The sequence below is a fragment of the Pantherophis guttatus genome, chromosome 12 (assembly GCF_059756535.1).
Source record: "Pantherophis guttatus breed Tessera chromosome 12, ASM5975653v1, whole genome shotgun sequence".
Classification (NCBI taxonomy): domain Eukaryota; kingdom Metazoa; phylum Chordata; class Lepidosauria; order Squamata; family Colubridae; genus Pantherophis; species Pantherophis guttatus.
The window spans coordinates 6,052,155-6,066,416 of NC_142074.1; the positions used below are offsets into that span (position 1 = coordinate 6,052,155).

Genomic DNA, 14,262 nt, shown 5'->3' on the forward strand with positions numbered 1-14,262 from the left:
CTTTTGAGCACATGGCAATAAGGCCAAGCACTTATTTCAGGGTTCCAAAAAATATAAGACAGGGTCTTATTTTCAGGGAAACACGGTAACTTAACAATTGCAGTGATTTACTTAACAAAGGTGGCAAGAAAGGCTGTAAATTGGGGCAAAGCTCAATTAGCAACTGTCTTGTTCATCAATGGAAATTTTGGGCTCAACTGTGGTCGTAAGTCAAGGACTACCTATATGCAGCTCCAGGTTGAACAGTGGTGCTCTTTGAGCTTGGCTGTTTGCAATTACTAATTGCATAGTACTAGCAATAGCATTTAGACTTATATACAGCTCCATAGTGCTTTACAGTACTCTCTGAGCAGTGTACAATGTCAGCATATTGCCCTCAATAAATTGGGTCCTCATTTTACCAACCTCAGAAGGATGGAAGTCTGAGTCAATCTTGAGCCAGTTAGGATCAAACTCTTGGCAGTGGGCAGAGTTAGTCTGCAATAACTGCATTCTAAACACTGCACCACCAAGTTAACTTCATCAGAATAAAAAAAAAAAATCCTCTTACCTTTTCGGCAAGTCACCAGCTGGGGAAGGGTGCCGTGGGTTAGGTCATGACGGAGATCCACAATCCAGATTGGGATGTTCAGCTTGGAGCAAGAACCAAACGATTATTAAAATCAGAAATGGAAGCAATGCAATTATTTCACAGCTCCCAGAGCTTAATAAACTCAAACCTCTTATACCTCTTTTGCTAGATGTCTCAGTGGAACGGTAACCATTTTCTGCTTCCGCTCGGTGATGAGATTCACAAACCTGTGGGTGATAGAAGTATTGAATGATTTCAGATACAACTTGTGTTTGAGAATATCATTTGAACCCGAATCAAACCCAGAAATAAGAATCCTCCCAGCCTTCAGCCACTATCTTAAAATTAATTGTTCATTATGATCCATGGCAGAGGAGCTGGTTATTTGAGGGACTGCCTGTCTCCCATAGTATCTGCTTTGCCAATTTGAATTGGCAGTGCTGGCGTGCTCCAGGTTTCTTCAATTAAACAATGTCAATTCTTGGGGACCCCAGAAGCATGTCTGCCCTTTAGAATGAGGTTTCCCCCCCAAGATCTGATGGTTCCATTCTTTGGTGTTTTGAAAGGGCTTGAAGATCTGACTCTTTATCCAGGGCTTTGGCAAGAATGAAGCCCCTTACAGTAGACAGTGTGGGTTTGTTTCTGTTTCATTCGGTTCTTGTCATCTTTGAGTTTTCTTTTTCATGTATGTTTTAAAACAATTTTGTGAGCCCAGAGACAAGCAATATAATATTCAGAACAATGCAGAATAACAATTCAGCTACCACCTGAAGCAATAATGCTCATGAAACAAAACTTGTATGTTTTCAATTAAATGACTTAACAATGCACATGAAATAACTACTTAACATCTATTACCGTATTTTTCGGAGTATAAGACACACCTTAGTTTTTGGGGAGGAAAATAAGAAAAAAGCTGATTGGCAGATGGATCAGCCTCCCAGAATACACCCAATCAGCTGTCCCCAGAGATGAATTTTAGCAACAGGTTCCTTGGTTGTGAGCTCTGTGCCTTGCTTTTTTTCCTGCCTCTGAAACTTCTGAAACAGAACTTCAGAAAAAAAGCCTCTGAAACTCTGTTTGGGGGCTTCTTTTCTGAAGCTTCGTTTCTGATGCTTTTTTCAGCCTCTGAAACCTCTGTTTGAGAAGCTGGGCGGGACGCACCCAGATTTACACCCTCTTTTTGGGGGGGAAAAGGTGTGTCTTATACTCTGAAAAATATGGTAATTCAAGAAAGCATAACTATAAGCAGCTCAGACTAGAAAATAGTTTCATTGCAGCTAAGTATATGTTCAATAGTTTGCTGGCATCGCTTAAACTGCCCACTGCTCCGTCTAATCTTTGTGATAAGGTCTTTGTTTTACAGAACTAAAGACAGCTTTAGAAAAGAGTTTGTTGCCATTTCAGATTAGGACAAGGCTATTAGTAAAGAGGACATTTGGTATCTGAAGAAGAGTAAAGTAAACATCTGGTTACTTGCAGAAGACATTGACAATGAATACATTTATAGAACATCTACAAATGTAAGTTCATTGTCAACATTTACTAGCAGAAAAAAGACTGGGTTTGAAGAACCCACGTAGGTTCCTGTTGTTTTTCAATATGTTCTTTGCTCAAAGTTTTTAAGAAAGTGTCTTTAAAGAAAAACTTTTCAGAATTCAGAAGCTGCTTTCATTAGAGGTAGAAAAAAAATCTTTCTGTAAAAATGCAACTATCTCTTTCCTAGACTCTCCAATAAAACTTACACAGCAGCTTCTGTAAGAAGCTTGTTCCCTCTTTCTCACAACCCTTACCTCACCAGTGCCAGCCCATAGGTCAGGATCAGTTCATGGGATTTCAGAATTCCAGCAGCATCTAGGAGCTTACAGCGGATCAGATCTGCAGTGCATTCCACAGCTAAAGGCATCTTGGACCCAAATCTAATTTCAGAGTGAAACACAGTAACATTATGATCTTCTGCATGCAGTGATTTATTATTATTATTATTTTATTTTATTAATTTATTTATTTTATTAAATTTTTATACCGCCCTTCTCCTGCTGGACTCAGGGCGGTGATGTTGTGGCCCCGCCTTCCGAGCCTATCTCATTGGAGGAAGGAGGCTCCGAACATGAAGAAGAGGAGTCGGCCAGGCCTCCCTCTCCGGGCCCCTCCCCTCTGGCATTGCCTCAAGTGCCGGCCAAGGAAGAGGAGATTAGCCAGGAGCCAGGTGTCTCCGATGAAAGCGAGGGAGGTGATCTGTCGTTCCTGGATCCACGTCAACGAAGGCGTGATAAACGGTTGCAGCAGTTAAGGAGGCGTGCCAGGGATTATAACTGAGTCACTGGACCACACCCCAGAGACTATATAAGAGAGGGTGGTGGCCATTTAAGACTCTGTGACGGACAAAAACTAACTCTGGCTAATCACTTGAACAACGCCTAAATCTGCCAAAGGTTCCTTGTTTTGAACTGGACTATTTGCAATTTGTATGTATTTTTCTGTTTATCTGATGAAGTAAAGCCCTTGGCAGTCGATGCTCGTATAGCTGCCAAGTTTTAGATAACAACCTGTGTGCGTGCCAAGTGCTTTCTTAACCCTCGGCTGACTGTGTTTGTGTGTGTGTGGAGACGGGGACAGAACAGGTGAACAGCCAAGAATAAAAAACATCCAATACAAAATTTAAAATTATTAAAGGAATTAAACAAATTTTGGCCCAGATTTAAAACATCCCAACTAAAATCCGTTACAATTAAAATATCTAAATATTTACCGGTATGTCCCTTCTATAGCAGACCTAGAACACCTTTTGAGATTAGAAGCATCTTTAATGAGAACATCAACTGTGGAAGTTCAGTGTTTTTGAAAGAGTTTCTCTCTGCAGCAGAGATGAAGGGCTTTCTTAGACACAGAGCTCATTTTGGGAGCCAACAGTCCACAATAGTGCTGAACAGCAATCAGTAAACCCCAAAGTATTCTGCAATGATCAGGAATTCATTGGATTTCTCTGTACCCAAAATTAATAGGTAAAGAGCTTCTAAGGGGAAAAATATTTACAAAGTTGAATATATCTGGCAAATAAATAACCAAGACATCGAATCCTTGAATACCTATTATGGGTAGTCCCTGACTTACAACTTTTCATTTCATGACCGTTCAAAGTTACAGCAGCATTAAAAAAAATGACTTACGACTTCCGGTGGCACCGCCAATGTTGCTGGACGCTCTCTCTCAGAGCGCCAGCCCTGTGATCTTGTAAAGCCGCCCTGACAGCGCAAATCAGCTGTCTGGTGGCTGGAAAATCTTTCCCCCGGGAGAAGAGGGAAAGGAGAGCAATCGGATGGGGGTAGAGCTCCCCGAAAGCCCCTGAAATAGTTTTGGGGGCTTGGAGGGTGAGAGCTCCCCAGGAAGTCCAATGAAACTCCGAGATCCAGGGCGCTTCTGCTTTAAGCAGAAAAAAACGTCGCGACCACTTCTGCAATCTTTACTGAGATCTAAGTTGATTATCTAAGCAGACGGAGTGAAGACAGAAGAGCAGACAATTGCAAGTAACAAACCCTTAATTCCACGCTTAAGTTGATACTTTTTGAAGCTGCTTAAAGGAGTGAAGAAAATGGCGCTTGTGCTTAATAGGGTGTGAAAGTGAAAGTTAACTCTCGATAAAGCTGTTAACACCCAGCATTGTTCAAGGTGGATGGGAAAAAAAAAATGGCTGGCTTTTTTGAAAGTGATGAAGGCTCACTATTACAAACATCAGTAAATACACAAATACTGATTGTGGATCTCTTTAAAGAAATTTTAGAATCATTTACCTCCATGTTGGAAAGAATGGAAGGGTTTTTCAACAAGGATTTTATTCAAGTTCGAAACAAAGTTATAAGTGAAGATACTGTATCGGTATTTCAGTTGCCAAATAATAGTGAGTTGCTGAATGAAGAGGTGGAAGAAACAATCCAGTTTAATGTGCCTTTGGAAAATGGAATGGATGTTTTTCAAATTAAGAAGGAAAGGCTGAGAAGTTTGAAGGAGTGTAACCAGGAAATACTGAGAGAGATTTCTCCAGAGGCTTTGATACAGTCAACTGGAAAATTGTCAGGAGGTGTTGGGATTTCTAATATAAGAAGGAGGATTCGAAGTGGAACTTTACAATTTTTTTATAAAAATGGACTCTCAATCGCAGTTAAAGAGGTGTGTTTACTGAAAGGAATTACTTTGCGAAGAGAACAAGATTGTAAGGTACAGCAACTTCAGCTGAAAACTCAAAAACTTATAAAAATAAAAGAAGGCGGAGGAATAAGACTGAAGAAGGAGGTTCGCAAAAAAGTCAGGAAAAAATGGAGATGGAAAAATTACAACCTTTTTGCCTGGGGAGGATAGTAGTAGTGAAAATGAATGACTATACCTGTATTTAGGGATATGATCTGTTTTGAAAAGTTATGTTAAGTAATGTTACGTTTGAATTGTTATGGGCTACTGACCAAATTTTCACTTTTGTCCTGAAGTATATTAACACTAAAGTTATATTTCAAGGAATGCTTTGTTGAAAAATTTATATAAATTGGGGATGTAAAAATTATGGACAGTGCAGATCAATTAATATAAGCTTATGGGTTAGAAGAAGGATATTACTTAAACTTTTATATTTTGTTTTAAGTTACACTAATACTATATTAAAGAATGTTTTGTTGAAGAATAAATATAAACTTGTGGGTTATAAGGAAAATATAAGTGGTGCAAGGATTGAGGGAAGGTTTTTACAATATTTTTTATAAATATCAAATAGTGAAGATGTTATTTGATTATACGCAGTGGATTTGTAGAGAATAAGATGAATAAGTTTATGTAAAACTATTAAGTAAGGAATGTTTCCAGGAAGAATCAATATAAGTTTATGGGGTAAAAAGTAAAAATAAGGTTTTTACAATATAATTTGAGATTGGTTAAAATATTTTGTTAATGTGTTAATATATGTAGGGGTTGGAGATGTGATGGTTAATTGTAATTGGGCTCTGATTGAGCAATGCTGGAAGAAAGAAGACTTGCTTATTATTGAAGAACCGACAAGAACGAAGTTGGATTGATTACTTTCAAGCAATAATTGGTTTAAATAGTTATATTCAGATATAAACAAGGGGAGTTAAAGTGTAAAAGGGAGATAAATCTATAGATAGTTAGCTTATGTTTTTTTTTTATGTTTGTTAAATACTATATCCTGTATTTGCTCTGGGAAGTCGGGGGGGGGAGGTTGGGGTAGGAGGGGGTAGGAGGGAAGGGAAAATATGTGTAATTTTTTAAAAAAACTTTTCAATAAAAAAAAAATGACTTATGACCACATTACCACAACTGCAACATCCCCAAGGTCATGTGCAGTGGTGGGTTGCTCCCAGTTCAGTCCGGTTCTATAGAACTGGTAGTAAAACTGGCGGGAGGCTCAGCCCACCCGCCACATTACGGGCGATATGCGCATGCGCATAAACTTCTGTGCATGCGCATGCGCAGTCCCATTGTAAACCGGTAGTAAAGATAAGTAGAACCCACCCCGGTCATGTGATCAAAATTCAAATGCTTGGCAACTGGCTCATATTGATGATGGGTGTAGTGACCCGGGGCCATGTGATCATCTTTTGCAACTTTCTGACGAGCAGTCAATGGGGAAGCCAGATTCACTTAACAACCATGTGACTAATTTAACATCTGTAATAACAACTGTGGCAGGACAGGTAATTTTTTTTTATTGAAAAGTTTTACAAAAAACAAAAATTTTCTTCCCCCCAACGTTCCCCCCGCCCTTTCCCTCCCCTCATCCCACCCTCCCCCCCAGACTTCCCAGAACAAAATACAAGGTATTTCATTTAGCAATCATAAAATAGATTAAGCTACTTATCCTCAGACTACTAACTCCCCCCCCAAAACCTTAACTCCACTATAGATAATTAAATATTTCTAATACTTAACATTCAATCATAAGCTATATATTTTCTTGTCTGATACTTATTTTGAATATAGTCAATCCATCTTCTCCATTCCGATACATATCTTTCTTGTGTATAGTCCTTCAAGTACGCTGAGATTTTCGCCATTTCTGCTAGGTTCGTTACTTTCAGTATCCACTCAATAGTAGGCAAAGAGTCCTTCTTCCAATATTGCGCTACCAACAGCCTAGCTGCTGATATTAGATTCAAAATCAATTTAGTCTCTACTACTGTACAGTCCGTAGTTATACCCAGTAGGAGCAATTGAGGAGTAAATTTCAACGTTCTTTTCAAAATATTCTGCATCACCCACCAAATTTTTAAACAATATCATCTCTTATTTTATCGTGTTCCTCTGCAACCACTTCCTTGATCGAATTTATATCCTCCTCAATTTTCTTAAATTTCCCTTCCACAAGTAATGTTAAATTATTCATTGCTGTGGCTTGGTTATTCATAGCTTCTCTCATTGCTGTTGCTTGATTATTCATGGCTTCTTTCATCAATTCTTTAAAATCAGTAAGTGCTGCATCTTGACTCTGAGTCTGGCTCTGCGAATCAGCCGGAAGTTGTGCTTTCTGTGTCACCACTGACACAACTGGAGAACCTCCCCCTCCTTTAGCAACTCCTGGTTTCACTTGTCTAGAAGCCATTTTTTTTTTCCTCCTCTTTTAAGGAGATCTTTAAAAGCCACAAAGTCTTTGAAAATGTTTATAATTTATACCCTTTAATTTGCCAGGCAGAATAGTTTTTTTTTTCCTTCCCTCCACAAGTTCTCAGCTCCCAGCAGTTAATAAGCAGCTAATCCACTCTCCCAGCGCAAAGTTCTCAAACACTTTCATTTCTGACTTTCACTTTCAAAACCATAACAAAGACGCCATCTTCAAACTCACTTTTAAAAGCAGGATCGGATCGCGGCTTCTCGCTCTGCCTTTGCAGAGTCGTCCTGGCTCTGGAGCTTCTTGGCGGGCTGACTGGGGAGCTCTCACCCTCCAAGCCTCTGGAAATGTTCCAGATGGCTTTCGGGGAGCTCTACTCTTGCCCACCGGCTCTCCTCTCCTTCTTTTCCCGAAAGAGAGTTTTTCAGCCGCCAGACAGCCAGTTTGCGCTGTCAAGGCGGTTTTTACAGAGACGCAGGGCTGGCGGTCTTAAAAGACCGTCCACGGAGCCTGCGGTGCCGACCGAAAGTCGGCAGGACAGGTAATAAAATGGGGCAAAACTCACTTAACTCAGAAACAAAATGTTGCAGTAAGTCGAGGACTACCTGAGGTAAGGACTATACTAATGCAGTGAAAGAATAATGTTGAAGAATAATGTACTATTAAAACAGTGGTTTTCAAACATGGCAGTTTTAAGGTTTGTGGACTTCAAACTCCCAAAATTCCTCAGCCAAATGTTGCCAAGTTTGAAAAACACTGTACAGAAAGTTTGGAGAGAACTGCCCAAAGAGATGGGATGGGTTTCTAATTCAAAATTCAAGCTGCTATCACAAAAACTCCTCTCCATATAAATTTGCATCCAAATGATCTCTTGCAAATGCAAGATATCAACTGGTCCTCTCTGGGGAGCAAGGAGAGGAGTCTTTCTCTCCTTGCTCCCCAGATATACCAGTTGTACCACTTAATTAAGGAACTAACCCATGTTTTGGGTTCATACAAAATACTAATCACAAAACCTTATCTCAACCGATTTTAAAAGTTTAATATATATGCAAACAGAATTATTGGGTCATTAACTCATCTAGGGTGATAAGTAAACACAAACCCCTCAATGGTGGCAGCTGTTTTCTGTCCACCTTCCTTCTCACCTGCTCTTCCAGACAGACACTCTGTCCAGTGCATCTCGTTGTGTCTGGCAGTCCTCACAATACAGCCCCACCATCACTTGGTCCCATTCAGCCTTGCTCTGCCAAGGAACAACATTCCGTGGTCTGTTCAATTGAGATGCCTTAGCTGCCAGTTTCCATCTTGGCTTTTGATTTCTGGGCTTGCTAGCCATGTTGTTGTAGCTCTGCCCTTCTTCAAGCTTCCTAGAATCCGGCGCTACAGATCTAAAGAAAGCAAACCAGCCACAAATGAATCTCCTACCAACTAATTCCCAAGTGCTCTACAAATAGTCTTCAATTTACAGCCATTCATTTAATGACTGTTCGAACTTAACAATAGATCTGAAAAAAGGGACCTATGGCTGTTTTTCACACTTACGACTGCTGCAGCATCCCCATGGTGATAAGAGCAAAATTCGGATGCTTGGCAACTGGTATATATTTATGATGGTTGCAGGGTCCTGGGGTTATATGATTCCCTTCTGTGACCTTCCAACAAGCAAAGTCAATGGGAAAGCCAAATTCCCTTAATAACTGTGTTACTAGCTTAACAACAGCAGTAATTCACTTAACAACTGTGGGAAGAAAGGTTGTAAAATGGGGCAAAACTCACTTAACTAGTTGTCTTGATTAGCAGTGGAAATTTTAGGCTCAATTGTCATCGTAAATTGAGGACTACCTGTATTTAAGTCCTGAACACATTCCAAGACTGCGTGTCATGTTTTTGGCCTCCGCGGCTCGCGTTTTTGGCCTTCTCATGTTGCATTTTCGGCCGGTTCCAGGTGGCGGGGATCAGCTGCGGCAATCCCCATCGCCTGGAACCAGCTGAAAACAGTGTGTGTGGAGGCTGAAAATGCAATGCGTGGAGGCTGAAAACGTGACAAGCGGAAGCGGCGATGTGCTGTGGCAATCCCTGCAGCCTGGAACGGGTCTAAAATGGAGTGTGAGGAGACAGAAAACACGATGCATGGAGGCCAAAAATGGCTGAAGAGTGGGGGCTGGCAGAGTTTCGGCAACATTCGGTGTATAACACACACAGACATTTCCGCCCACTTTTGGGTTGGGGGGGGGAGTGTGTTTTATACTCCAAAAATACAGTATGTTGGGCCAGTCCCTCCCTCTCAGCCCAACCCACCTCACGAGATTGTTGTTGTGGGGAAAATAGGAGGAAAGTGTGTTGGATATGTTCACTGCCTTGAGTTATTTATAAAAAATAGTAACAGTGAGATGTAAAATAAATAAAATATGGCTACCCTACTCACTTACAGTGACTCTGGGCGGTTTACAGAACTAAAACCCCAATACAAAACCCAGTAAACCCTCACCACTCCGGTGACAACAATCGAACCAACCATTTGATGGGTGCTGTATCATCCTGGGGTCCCCAGGCTCAGTGGCCCCCTCTGCAAAACTCTCCTGGCACACCATCAACAAACAGAATAACTGAATTGAAAGGGACCTTGGAGGTCTTCTAGTCCAACCCCCTGCTCAAGCAAGAGATCTTATATCTTTTCAGACAAATGGCTGTCCAATCTCTTCTTAAAAACCTCCAGGGATGGAACACCCACAACTTCTGAAGGCAAGCCATTCCACTGGATAATTGTTCTCACTGTCAGGAAATTTCTTAAGTTGCTTCTCTCCTTGATTAGTTTCCACTCTTGCTTCCTGTCTTGCCTTCTGGTGCTTTGAAGAATAGGTCCTCCCCCTCTTCTTTGTGGCAACTTGTTTGCCAAAGCTCCAGAAGGCAAGACAAGAAGCAATGGAAAGTTCTTCATTCAAGTATGCAACAAGAAGCAACAGTGACACACATTGTCACCATCTTCTCTCCCCACTTGCCCTTAATAATGCCTTTTCCTGCTCCAGCTACACAGGTTTTACCCTCCTCTTCCTGCTCATGGATCTGGAACCTGTAAGCCACCCAAATTCACCTTGTAGGGGAGATGCATGGCATAAATATCAAATAAACAAATGAACCAATGAATGAATGGATGGACAAAAACAGTAGCCCAGTCAATCTGAAAGGCACCAGGTTGCAGAATAACCAAAAGATGGGTTCAATATAAAAGAGCCTTGGTAGTACAGTGGTCTAAAGCACCCTGTTATTAAGACCAGCTGCCTGCAATTACTGCAGGTTCGAATCTCTCCAAGGCTCAAGGTTGACTCAGCCTTCCATCCTTTCTAAGGTAGGTGAAATGAGGACCCAGTTTGTGGGGGCAATAAGCTGACTTTGTATAAATATACAAAAGTATGGAGGCTATTGCTTAATGCATTGTAAGCCGCCCTGAGTCTCCAGAGAAGGGCGGCATATAAATCAAATTTATATATATAAATTGGTGAAGTGATTTACATTCGGATGCTTGGCAACTGGTTCATACTTACGATGGTTGCAGTGTCCCAGGGGCCATGTGATCCCCTTTTGTGACCTCCTGACTAGCAAAGTCAATGGGGAAGCCATATTCATTTAACAACCATGTTACTAGTTTAAGAACTGCATTTATTTTCGTTGAACAAATATGAGAAAAGTCAAAAACACGGGGCAAAACTTGCTTAACAAATTTCTTACTTTACCAATATAAATTTTGGACTCAATTATGGTCTGTATGTATGTATATATATATATGTATATATATTTTCAAATCTGACCACTTTTAAGATGGGCGAACATCAACTCCCATAACTGCCCAGCCAGCAAAGCAAATCTGGCTGAGGAATTCGGGGGCTGGAGTCTGCTCATCTTAAAAGTGGCCAGATTTGGAAAACACTACAGATACTGGTAGTCCTCAACATACGACCATAATTGAGTCCAAAATTTATATTGGTAAAAGTAAGAAATCTGTTAAGCAAGTTTTGCCCCGTGGTTTTGACTTTTCTCATATTCGTTCAACGAAAATAAACGCGGTTCTTAAACTAGTAACATGGGTTGTTAAATGAATATGGCTTCCCCATTGACTTTGCTAGTCAGGAGGTCACAAAAGGGGATCCCACTGCCCCCCCCCCGGGGACACTGCAACCGTCGTTAAGTATGAACCAGTTGCCGAGCATCCGAATGTGAATCACTTGACCAAGGGGATGCCATAACAGTTGTTAAGTGTGAAAAAATGGTCATGTTGCTTTTTTCAGTTGCAACTTCAAACGGTCACTAAATGAGCTGTTGTAAGTCGAGGACTACCTGTATTATTATAGATGATGATGATGATGATGATGATGAGGCATTATTCCATGCACGCCCAGCAGACACAACACCCTGTCGAAACTGCAGAGGGACCAACGTGCCAGCACCCACCTCCTTACAGAAAACCTCCCTGGCCACATACACCCATCTGCCCATTTCACACGTGCCTATTTCGGGCAGATCCCCCCTTCCGTCCACCCCCAACGCGGTGTACCAGCCCGATCACCCACACCCGCCACCTGTTGGCCTTTTTTCGGACAAAGAACGCCCGGCGACCCCGCACCGAAGCCGGAGAGGCCGACCCAGCGATGGCAGCCTCCCGCGGAAAGGAAGCGGCGCAGAGGCAGGGCAGGAAGGGGCGGTGAATTGGGAAAGTTAGCCAATCCCGATAGGGAGTGGAGAGAAGAAACCAATTGGGGAGGACTCGAGGTGTCGTGTGCAGGAGCGGAAGTTGGTGATTGTTGGTGGCGATGCCTAGATCGTCCTCGGACAGGGGCTTCCAGCTGTTCCGGGGCGAGCGAGCGCCCCCTCTGTCCTAGACCTCTTCTGCAAGCGGAGTAGAATATTGTCTTACGTTGCGTGCTACCTATATGTTATATTTTGCATTTATTGTATATTTGTATATATTATATTGTATACAGTATTGCATATTATATAACGCATGAGATACGCACGCTCGCAGAGGCAGTAATGTAATATAGCATACACTATAGTGCAAGTAAACACATAGTAGAACAGATTGCCTTCAGAAGTTGTGGGGGCTTCATCCCTGGAAGTTTTTAAGAAAAGACTAGACAGCTACTTGTCTGAAATGGTATTGATTCTACTATGGAGTCTCCTGCTTGAGCAGGGGGCTGGACTAGAAGACCTCCAAGATCCCTTCCAGCTCTGTTCTATTCTAAAGAACTCAGAAGATCATCTTTCTGTGCACTGATGAATCACGTTGGTAGCAATGTGGTGGTCAGACAGCAGAGGGCCTGCATTATCCACAGAAACATCATGCGCCGGACTGGCACAGCAATTTCTGGAGTGGAATGTTATTAAATTTGCTATTATTGCTGGTTAGATCAGTATAAAAGCTTTGCAAGGGAACAGCTGGTGGTGCACCCTTAAATCAAGGTCTGATATCCAGGACTTAAGCATACAGCCCGTTTCTGTGCTTAAAATGGATTTTTCTCTCCCTTTCTCCTTCCCTCCCTCCCTCCCTACACACACACAGACAGAGAGAGAGAGATAAAGATGCAATCTGTGTACACACACTGTATTGTTCCAGCACCACGCTATTTCAGATTGAAGAAAAGCCACTCCTCCTGAAACACTATTAATCAGATTTATTCCAGATTATTTCTATTTATAATTCACTGATTTAAACATACTTGTGAATCTGGTCTGTGCAAAGAGATGTTATTCTCTCGATCTGGATGATCACGCTGGCTGGATTGGAGATGGGCCTGAATTGCTCTGCTTCACTTCAAAGCATTGAAATGAGTTGAATTGATCCCGCCAGCCACTTTGGCTCAGTGAAAAAGGGGCTCCTGTTGTAAACTTGGGTGGGGGTCTTTTACGTTAAGGGAGAAGCAGGGGAGCTGTTTTATTCCAGCATTTTGAAAGAGAACATTGCTTCAATCAAAGGTTTGTTGTCTTGTTCATCTCCCTTGAAGCCCAAAACACTCGTCTGGTTAGTGACATGTCTTCTGATTAAATGCAGCAACAAGCTTACATCAAGCACTATAATTCTAGCACAAATCCCACCTTTACTTACCCTCCCCGCCTTTAAAAAAAACATTAACATCACAACCACCTATGGCCACAATCTTGCCCCAGACAGTTGTGGCCTTTGCAAAATACCCTTGATGTCCCTCAAAACTTGGTTTTGCCAGCAGGCTTGGGATCTCATGGAAATGGGGATTTTTTCACTCTTCAATCAGAATAAAGCTGGAAGGGACCTTGAGATCTTCTAGTCCAACCCCCTGCTCAAGCAGGAGACCCTACACCATTTCAGACAAGTGGCTGTCCAGTCTCTTCTTAAAAATCTGCAATGATGGAGCACCACAACTTCTGAAGGGAAGCTGTTCCACGGATTAATTGTTCTTACTATTAGGAAGTTTCTAACAAAATAAGGTCATGTGATGATTTCATGAGATTGCTGCATTGTGAGTAACAACAAGTTCTCCCCTTTAGACCTTCAGTTGTTTATAATAATAATATTAAAGTTTTAATTGTATAGTGATTTTTTGTAATTGTTGGGTTTTATGGAATTGTTGTACACTCAGAGTCATGTTTTATGAGATGGACAGCAGACAAATATAATAAATAAAAATATACAAATCCCTCAAGGTAGATTAACCAGACTCCGTTGCTGAATTCTCAAAGGATGCTTTGAGCAGAGAAATAAAGCTGTTTTATGCAACTTACTGAGGCAATTCTGCGAATTTGAACTGCAAGCTGCCCATCCCCATTCTAATCCAATATTTTTGGTTGTGAAAATGCAGCATTGAGGGATGTCTTCTCTGAGTTACGGTCTTCTAAACTGAGGGCAGGGTCCTCTAAACTGGTGTAAGGTCCGGCTATACGCTTAAACTCTCAGTGAACCAAAAAGAAAGACTTAAACGGAGGCTTGAATAAGAATCAACATTTAATCTTTGATCAAAGACAAAAGGCTGGGTAAAATGCTTAACGCATTGTAAGCCGCCCTGAGTCTCCGGAGAAGGGCGGCATATAAAAAAAAATAAATTAAAAAAAA

The 14,262-nt window shown here is 41.5% G+C and overlaps 1 protein-coding gene across 8 annotated transcripts in view; it reads right to left on the minus strand.

Moving 5' to 3' along the window:
* LAS1L (LAS1 like ribosome biogenesis factor) overlaps positions 1-11,982 on the minus strand; it is a 31,694-nt gene extending 19,712 nt beyond the window's left edge. For 3 of the 8 annotated variants that reach the window (XR_015729686.1, XM_087877544.1, XM_034435071.3), the window contains exons 1-5: positions 11,517-11,982; positions 8,330-8,572; positions 2,365-2,490; positions 729-798; positions 551-632 (exon numbers count right to left, since the gene is read on the minus strand). Coding sequence is in view for 6 of the 8 variants with exons in the window: in XM_087877544.1 (XP_087733670.1) it covers positions 551-632; positions 729-798; positions 2,365-2,490; positions 8,330-8,520 (469 nt within the window). In the remaining 2 variants the exon portion in view is untranslated. The remainder of the gene's footprint in view (positions 1-550; positions 633-728; positions 799-2,364; positions 2,491-8,329; positions 8,573-11,516) is intronic. The other 5 variants (XR_015729685.1, XM_034435073.3, XM_034435070.2 and 2 more) reach the window with 3 other exon arrangements.
* Positions 11,983-14,262: the final 2,280 nt, after the last annotated feature.